This window comes from Leptonychotes weddellii, chromosome 5 (assembly GCF_054177405.1).
Source record: "Leptonychotes weddellii isolate Sample4059 chromosome 5, ASM5417740v2, whole genome shotgun sequence".
In the NCBI taxonomy this organism is placed as follows: Eukaryota; Metazoa; Chordata; class Mammalia; order Carnivora; family Phocidae; genus Leptonychotes; species Leptonychotes weddellii.
In genome coordinates this window covers 20,070,270-20,079,699 of record NC_138373.1, presented here as the reverse complement: position 1 = coordinate 20,079,699, position 9,430 = coordinate 20,070,270, and the positions used below count along the sequence as shown (strand labels likewise).

Sequence of the window (9,430 nt, the reverse complement as noted above, 5' to 3'; positions counted from 1 at the left end):
GATTTTATTTATTTGATAGAGACACAGTGAGAGAAGGAACACAAGCAGGGGGAGTGAGAGAGGGAGAAGCAGGCTTCCCGCCGAGCAGGGAGCCCGATGCGGGGCTCGATGCGGGGCTCGATGCGGGGCTCGATGCGGGGCTCGATGCGGGGCTCGATCCCAGGACTCCGGGATCATGACCTGAGCTGAAGGCAGACACTTAACGACTGAGCCACCCAGGCGCCCCATGGTGGCTCTATCTTCAGCTCTTCATCCTCCCTGGCCGGCCGCAATCTCAGAGAGGGCCCAGGCGGCGTGCATTCTGTGCGTCTGCGTCTGGCACGCTCGGCTCTGCGACCCCCCCCCCGCCCACCCGCCCGGCTCTCTGTGCGAGGGTTTCCACTCGAAGCCAGCGAGGAGGAGGTCGCGCCACGCCGGCTGGCGCCGCCCCCGCCACTCCGGCCGCCCCGGGGGAGCCCTGCGGCCCCGCCCCGCGCCCCCGCCCCGCACCCCCCCTGCGCGCGGGACTCAGAGCGGCCGAGCGGGCACCGCAGGTGAGGCGCGCGCGGCGGTCCCCGGGCGGAGGACCCCGCGGGACCGAGCGCAGGGGACGTACGCGGGCTGGGGGCGCGCCGCGGGGCCTCCCCAGGGAAGGGGCCCGAGGGGTTCATGGGGCGGGGGCGCGGGCGGCAGTGGAGACAGAGAAAGGAGAATGGGCCGAGGGCAGTCGCAGCTTTAAGGGCTCTTGGGGGTGGGGGCGTCCATGGGAGGGAGAGCGTGCACAAACTTCCAGGAAAGGGCTTCGAACCCACTTAATAGTAGTAACAAGAACAGCAGTGATGGCAGTGATGGTTTGTAATAATAATAGCCGTAAAAACAATAGCATCAGTAATAATAGCTACTGTTCATCGAGTGATTCTGTGTGCCAGTGCTGGGCTCCGTTCTTTACCTATTTTCTATACGAGGCAAATTCTTTACATATTTTCCATATTTTAGCTCATAGCTGTTGTGAGCAAGAAATGGGCAAGTGTAGGTAAAGCAAATTCAGCACCGACTGCGCATTGGATAGATTTATGAACTTGAAAAATGTTTACAGAGTCTTGGTGAGGAAGGTACTGTTGCCATACCCATTGTACAGAGGAGAAAATGCAAGCCCAGAGAGGTTAAGGACTTTGTTCAAGAGCACAAATTGGGTGGGTCCAAATTAAAGCGGGGCTCCTATCCTTGAGACGGCTCCCGCCACCTGGAGTTTGAGGTTCCAGGTGCTGAGCACGGAGGCTGGGGAGCAAAGCTGGTCAACGCTTTGGATCTTTTGGCTCTGGGTTTGGGAACGGCCCTTCCACTCAGTAGTGTGTCACCTTGGGCCGGTCATTTGACTCCTTGGAACCTGTTTCCTCCTCTCTGAAGTAGCAGTAATGGTAATATTTGCCTCAAAGGTTTGGGGCGCCTGGGTGGTTCAGAAGGTTAAGCGTCTGCTTTCAGCTCATATCATGATCCCAGGGTGCGGGGATTGAGTCCCACATCAGGTTCCTGCTTCTCCCTCTGCCTGCTTCCCCCTCTGCCAGCCGCAATCCCTGCTTGTGCTTGCACAAGGAAGGGGAATGACTGTCCAGAGTCTTCCCATCAAGGGAGGGGCTGGGGCAGGAGCTCAGGCCTCCGTCCTCTAGTCCAGAAAGTAACCACTCCTTTGACTTCTGTACCCACTGTGAGCCTGGCCATTCTAACACCAAATCCAGTTCAATCAGCCCGGTATTCTACAAGCCAGACCAGTTAGCCCACTTCGCACTGATAGCAATGAAAATTGTAATTTTTGGGGAGGGGGGTGGAAAATCTCCAGGTATCTGGATGGCCCATAAATGTGGGTCCATGATGCAGACCTTAAACGGAGCTGCTTTACAGACAGTAAAACTCCATGTAATTGCGAATTGTTGGTTTGTGTCTGGGATGGGTGTGCCAGCGTTGGGGAAACCCCTCAGCATTTCAGCAAGTTTCATAGAGGATGAAATGTCTCTCATCCGTAGGGTGACCAACTTATCCTGGTTTGCCTGCGACTTTTCCTGTTTTAAAAGTGAACCGCGTGTCCCAGGAGAACCCCTCAGTCCCAGGAAACCAGGGTGGTTGGTCTCCCTGCTCATCCAAACGCTCACTCCCCGTTGCTCAGGAAACTGTGTTCATTTCTGGTTTGTGGTTATTGTTGCTGTTTGCATTTTAGGTTCCACCAAAGCAGCCCCTAGCCTGCTTGATTTCTGCCAGTCTGCAGTGGGGAGCCTTTGGTGGGGAGGGGGAGGGGCCCATGGAGACAACCATCAACACCCCAAATCATTATTGCCCTGCACAGTCCATTCAATCCTTCTGGCCAATCTCCTGAAAGAGAGTGACCCAAAGGGCTTTTAATTAAAACCAAATCCCATACTGGTGATGCTCTGGGGTTTCCTTGGAACGAAGACATTATGTGCAGCAGAAAGCGGGCATCTGTTTCAGTAATCCTATACCTCTCCGTTGAGTTAATAGGGAGACCCTGGCAATAAAGCACAAGAAGCCTCATTGTCTGGGAAACTGGAGAATTATGAATGAGGCCAGTGCCCCAGGGCAGCTGACCAAAGGGAAGGGAAGAAAAAAGGGCCAAAGTTTCCCCTAAAGCCCAAAAGACCCCCAACCCAGTGAGAGTTATTATGAGAGTTGAATGTACCAGCTGGGGGGTGGGATTGGTGGGGCAGAACACGTCTACAAAGGGCTTTGGGATCCCCTTCCCTCAAAATCTGTTGGAATGTGTGCCTTTTGGTGTTTGTAGGTTTCAAAAGTTTCAGTTTGTTTTTGCCCTGGGCAGTAAAATGAGCATAATTGTTTGCAAAGCTGGTTGTGGAAGTCCCCTTGGGGGTTAGAGGATCCATTTGCTTAACAAGCTAGATAATACCAGGGAAATCTGTAAGAAAGAATACAGGGCCGCCTATAAAATAATCTCAGGAAAGCGTGGGTGGGCATGATGGGGGTTCCCTTCAAGTTCCTGTTAATACCCCAAAAGGGTAGTATCCCGTCATTGGGGTGTGGGCTGCCTGAGAGTCAGGTGAAGCAAAAAGGGCAGCTCCCAGTTTTCATCTGATTTGACCCATAAACAGATTTTGAGGGGTTTCCCCCTCCTTCCACTTGACCTGAAGGACCCATCCCCACCTGTTTCCCTTCCCAGTTCCTCCCCTCCTGGCAGCTTCCATCTCCTTTCCCCCTCATCTCTCCACACTCTCTCACTAAAAACACACAGTCTCTTCCGTTGCTTTTTCTTTTAAAAATCATATATGTGCAGAATTTCAAACACATATAAAAGCAGACATAACAGTATAATGAACCTCACATACTCATCACTCAGCTTCCACTGGCAAACCCATCCTCACCTCCCACCTCCCACCTCCCTCCTCCCCTATTATTTTGAAGCCATCTCTCAGACACCACATTTCTTCTGTAAATATGTACGTGTGTCGCTTGGCGAACTTTTTCAGCAAAGGAACAGAGAAGAAATATTTTCGGCTTTGTAGACCACACCGGTCTCTGTTGCACTGATTCAGCCCTGCTACTGAAGCTTGGAAGCAGCCACAGACGATACTGGCATGAACGGGCCTGGCCTGATTCCCTTACAACTTTGCTTATGGACACTAACATATAAATTTCATACATGAAATTCCCATGTGTCGAGAGATACCGCCTTTTTTTTTTTAAACTATTTAAAAAAATAGCTTGTGAGGGGCACCTGGGTGGCTCAGTCGTTAAGCATCTGCCTTTGGCTCGGGTCATGATCCCAGGGTCCTGGGATCGAGCCCCGCATCGGGCTCCCTGCTCAGCAGGAAGCCTGCTTCTCCCTTTCCTACTCCCCCTGCTTGTGTTCCTGCTCTCGCTGTGTCTCTCTCTGTCAAATAAATAAATAAAATCTTTAAAAAAATAAAATAAAAAATAAAAAAAATAGCTTGTGAGCCCCAGAAAACCAGGCGGCTTGTTTGAATTTGGGTTGTGGTTTGGTGACCCCTTGTTCGGGGGGGGTCATTTGAGAGATCACAGGACTGTCGGGTGCACCCAGGAGCTGGCGCCCGGTAATCGGAGGCTCCTCATCCCCTCCCCTGTCCTTGGAATGTGCACCGTGCCCACCATTCCCGCACTAGGAGCCATTTCAAGGAAGCAAACTCCAGTTAGTGAGTAGGTAGTAGGTCTCCAGGTTTCCACACAGCAGGTCTCCAGGTTGCCCACAACTTCTGTGTGAGGTGGCTGTGTTACCAGCTGAACCAAGGAGACCCCGGGCCCTGGGGCCTCGACCCAGCCAGACCCAAAGGAGTCACCGAAGGTTCTTGGTCTTGTCACGAGAATGAACTCGAGGACAGACCCACAGCTCAGTGGATGACTAACACAAGTGGGAAAGTTTATTAAAGTGCAAAGCACACTCGAGATACGAGAGCAGCGAGCTCTAGAGAGGGAGAGAGAGAGAGTGCGCAAGAGAGAGGCCTGTCGTGAGGGTCGGGTTTCTATCCTTTACTGACAGCTGTCAACTCAGGGGTGAAATAGTCATGACTTGGCGAGGCAAGCAGGGTTTTGTGATTTTTCTTCCTAATTTGGCCAGGAGTTTCCTGTCATGGCATCCGCCATCTTGGGCCTGGCTGGTTTGATCTGGCTTCTTGTGGCGTGCTGCCGGGACAGGGCTCTGACCTTCCCGATAGCTGGCCATGACCTCCTCGTTGCTGGCCTCCAGGCATCCTGTCAGAACCTAACCAACTGTCCAACAGCTACAAATCTGAGGTTCTCACAACCTCTTCCTCAGGTTTGGTCAATTTGCTTGAGCAGCTCACAGAACTTAGGGAAACACTTTTAACAGTTTATGAGAAGATACGATGAAAGATACAGATGAAGAGCTGGATGAATAGCTAGATGAAGAGATACATAGGACAAGGTCTGGGAGGGTCCCCAGTGCAGGAGCTTCTGTCCCTGTGGAGTTGGGGTGTGTCACCCTCCTGATGTGGGTGTGTTCACCAACCTGAAAGCTCCTAAGCCCTATACTATTGGGTTTTATGGAGGCTTCGTCACACAGGCATGATCAATTATTTACTCCATTTTCAGCCCCTTCCTCTTCTCTGGAGGATGGGGGTGGGGCTAGAGAATCATGGCTTGGTTTTTCTGGTAACCAGTCCCCATCCAGGAGCCAACCAGGAGCCCACCCAGAGTCGCTTCAATGGAACAAAAGATGCTCCTAGTACTTTTACCACATAGGAATTTACTAAGGTTTTGGGAACTCTGTGCCAGGAACTCAGAGCAGAGACCAATATATATTTTGATGTCAATGGTTTCCTTTCTCTTAGAATCTCGGTCTTGTGCTACCTGTTGTCCAATGTCTGGAAGCCTTCGCTTCATTGTTTTGGTTGGTTTTCTAATTATTTAAGACAGGAGGGTTTATCTCCTCCCATCAGACCTGGAAGCAAAAGTCCAGCTTATTTTTATTGGTGAGTGATGTTCCATTGAATGATATGTATTGAACCTTTCACCTCTGCCTAGACAATTGAATTGTTTCCGGTTTTGGGCTATTATGAATGAAACTGTACAAGTGTTTGTGTGGACGTAAGTTTTAATTTCTCTTGGATAAATACCCAGGGGTGGAATTTGTGGATCATAGAGTATTGCATATTTAACTGTATAAGACACTGCCGAACAGTTTTCCAAAGAGGCTCTTCTTGCTCCACATCATCATCAATACTTGGTATTGGGCGCCTGGGTGGCTCAGTTGGTTAAGTGACTGCCTTCAGCTCAGGTCATGATCCCAGGGTCCTGGGATCGAGTCCCACATCGGGCTCCCGGCTCAGCGGGGAGCCTGCTTCTCCCTCTGACCCTCTCCTCTCTCATGCTGTTTCTCTCTCGCTCGCTCTCTAGTAAATAAATAAATAAAATCCTTAAAAAAAAAAACAAAACTTGGTATTGTCAGTCTTCTTAACTTTTAGCCATTCTAGTATATGTAGTGGTATCTTTTTTTTTTAAGATTTTATTTATTTATTTGACAGAGAGAGAGAGCGAGCATGAGCAGGGGAAGGGGCAGAGGGAGAGGGAGAAGTAGGCTCCCTGCTCAGTGAGTCTCCATCCCAGGACCCTGGGATCATGACCTGAGCTGAAGGCAGACACTTAACTGACTGAGCCAGCAGGCGTCCCCCCCCCCCTTTTTTTTTTTTTTAAGATTTTATTTTTAAGCAGGATCTACACCCAGTGTGGGGCTCAAACCTACGACCTCGAGATCAGGAGTCGCGTGCTCTACCGAATGAGCCAGCCAGGCGCCCCTATGTAGTGGTATCTAATTGTGCATTTAATTTGCATGCTCCTGATGACTAATGATGCTGATAATCTTTTATGGGTTTACTGGCCATTTCTTTTGTTTAAAATGAAACTTAAGTTTGTATCTTTTCTTGCCTCTAATCTTCTACTTACTGAATAGTAAGAGTTCTTTTTATAGTCTAGATATAAACCCCTTGTCAGATATAACAGAGCCCATGCCTCTAATCACTCCTCTCTGCTGGATTGAAGGAAACAGGAGGGGATGTAAGAACATAAACAGGCCATTGTTGTCATCAAGGAGAGAGATGATTGTGTCTTTGACTAGCATAGGCGTTTAGATGGAGCAAAGTACTTGGAATTTAAAATATATTTTTAAAAAGAGCTCTAGGGGTTCTGGGCCTGTTTGTTTTTCCCTTTTGTCTTCTGAATGCTCTCTTTCTTTTTTTAAAAAAGATTTATTTATTTATTTATTTATTTATTTTTTAAAGATTTTATTTATTTGAGAGAGAGAGAATGAGAGAGAGCAAGCACATGAGAGGGGGGAGGGTCAGAAGGAGAAGCAGACTCCCTGCCGAGCAGGGAGCCCGATGCGGGACTCGATCCAGGAACTCCAGGATCATGACCTGAGCCGAAGGCAGTCGCTTAACCAACTGAGCCACCCAGGCGCCCTTATTTATTTATTTTAGACAGAGAGAGAGGATAGGGGGAAGGGCAGAGGGGGAGGGAGAGAAATATCCAAGCAGACTCCCCATTGTGCGTGGAGCCCGACTCGGGGCTCCATTCCAGCACCCTGAGACCATGACCTGAGCCGAAATCAAGAGTTGGACGCTTAACTTACTGAGCCACCCAGGTGCCCCAAGTCTTCTGAATGTTCTTAAATATATTTTAAAAATACAAGCCTGGGTGGGAGGATGGGTTGGCCTGGTGGTGGGTATTGAGGAGGGCACGTTCTGCATGGAGCACTGGGTGTTGTGCACGAACAATGAATCATGGAACACTTCATCTAGAACTAATGATGTAATGTATGGGGATTAACATAAGAATAAAAAAAAAATTGAAAAAAAAAAAAAATAAATAGTAAACACTTAAAAAAAAAAAAAAAAATACAAGCCTGATTCACTTCTATGCTTGAATTAACTACAGGAGGATGTCCCAGGAACCTAGGACATATTTTCTTTTCCTGTTCCTTTTTCTGAGCCATGGAGTGGCAAGTCATAGAGTTCCAGATTCCAGGCAGGGTAAGTCCTGAGGGAGGAATAATCTGCCATAGTTTCCACACATCTTAGGGAAGGTAGTGGGATGGATCAACTTAGGTACAGGTTGCTGTAGAGTGTTCGGGATGTGTGCATACATGTGAGTATGTGTGTGCATGCACACATATGTGTAGGATTTTCAGGATTATTCTAAAAGGGTTTTCAAACCAGGGTTTTTTCACCCTGGGCACATAGGAGCACAGGTATAATTAAAATTCACTAAAATTTTCCTTCACGAGTGACTTTTTTTTGCGGGGGGGATCTTTTCCTAACCCATATGTATATTTCTGAAGATTACAAAATTCAATTCTAGTTATACCTTCAATGGCTTTCTTACAGATTTGCATCCATTGTTGCAAAAAATGGCGGTGAGTATCCCATTTTCTTTTAATCTAAATCTCCTCTACTGGAACTGCCAACTTTTGGATGTTTTACTTCACGTTATTTCTTTGCCTTTTAGGAAGAAATAATAGATGGAAGCTATCTGAATGGTAATGTCCCCACTCTGTCCCCACTTTGCTGCTTCTAAAAATTTCAAACAGAATGTGCCTGTGATCTCTCTGGAATGATTCTTTTAAAGATGTCTTTTTATTTTATTCCCGTGTAGCATTACTGGATCTCATACAGTTTCAAAGGTAACCCACCCTAGAGGAGAGGGGAAGGGATGGATTAGATGTTCAATAAAAATTCCTAAAGGGAGGGGGTGCCTGGGTGGCTCAGTCGGTTAGGTGTCTGCCTTTGGCTCAGGTCATGATCCCAGGGTCCTGCTCAGCGGGGAGCCTGCTTCTCCCTCTGCCTGCAGCTCCCCCTGCTTGTGCTCTCTCTCACACACTCTCTCTCTCTCTCTCAAAAAAAAAAAAAAAATTCCTAAAGGGAAGTCTCTTAATTGTAAAAAGTAATGCATACGTATGTATGCATTACAAAAAAATAACCAGTGCACAGGTGTTTTAAAGTAGATACATTTGTTTCACAAACTTTTATTCCTCTCTGTTCTGGTACAACTGCTAACATTTATTGAGTGTTTACTATGCAGCAGTCCCATTCTTAGCACTTTGTTCATAGAAACATATCCAATCCTCACAGATCCCCCAGGGAAGGTCCTGTTTTTTTCCCATTGGACAGAACAGTGAAACTGAGGCACAGGGAGGGTGAATCAAGGTCATGCAGCTGGGAAGTGTGGTGGAGCTGAGGGGTGTATCCAGCAGTGGGGCTCCAGGGCCCATTGCCCTGTCATGTTATATACTGCATTCGGACTGCTGTTAGATTCCGGGGATGGGGGGCAGGGCACTAGAGAGTCTTGTAGAAAGACAAATATTAACAGATAATTCTAATATGATGAATACTATGAGGGGGAAGAAATGGGGATTTGGGGGCCCATGACAAGGACACTCAATTATGTTAAAGTGAAAGAGTCCCCATAAACATTCTTCTTCCTAATGTAACTAACTCCAGTTGATAGTTTTGGGTATATTCTTTCAGGCTAAAATCTATCTATCTGTCTATCTATCTATCTATCTATCTATCTATCTATCTATCTATCTATCTATTTTTGTGTTCATTTATTCATCCATCTATTTATTTAGTAACAAAAATGGGATTATAAAGGCCTCCCAATTGTTTAAGGCAGGAAGATTTATCTGCGGCCAGTTACTCCATCACAGCTGGAAACTGAAGTCCAACTCATTCCTTTTTTATTGATGGGTGACATTCCACTGAATGGACGTACGATATTTGTTTAACCTTTTACTTGTTGTTGGACATTTGGGTTATTTCCAATTTTTGGCTGTTCTGAATGAAATTGTGCATTTTCTATGTGGTTGGGTACTGTTTTAAGCACTTTACATGTGTGAACAAATAGAATCTTCACAATTTTTAGCTGTATCACATAGAAAGGGAAACTGAGGCACAGG

At 47.5% G+C, this 9,430-nt stretch overlaps 1 protein-coding gene across 3 annotated transcripts in view; it reads left to right on the top strand.

Moving 5' to 3' along the window:
• The first annotated feature begins 481 nt into the window (after nucleotides 1-481).
• The window catches only part of LOC102738756 (otoancorin), a 58,062-nt gene continuing 49,113 nt past the window's right edge, over nucleotides 482-9,430 (top strand). The window contains exons 1-5 of one of the 3 annotated variants that reach the window (XM_081819854.1): nucleotides 482-533; nucleotides 7,411-7,505; nucleotides 7,860-7,888; nucleotides 7,981-8,011; nucleotides 8,128-8,155. In XM_081819854.1, coding sequence (XP_081675980.1) covers nucleotides 7,415-7,505; nucleotides 7,860-7,888; nucleotides 7,981-8,011; nucleotides 8,128-8,155 — 179 coding nt within the window. In that variant the 5' untranslated portion in view covers nucleotides 482-533; nucleotides 7,411-7,414. The remainder of the gene's footprint in view (nucleotides 534-7,410; nucleotides 7,506-7,859; nucleotides 7,889-7,980; nucleotides 8,012-8,127; nucleotides 8,156-9,430) is intronic. The other 2 variants (XM_081819852.1, XM_081819851.1) reach the window with 2 other exon arrangements.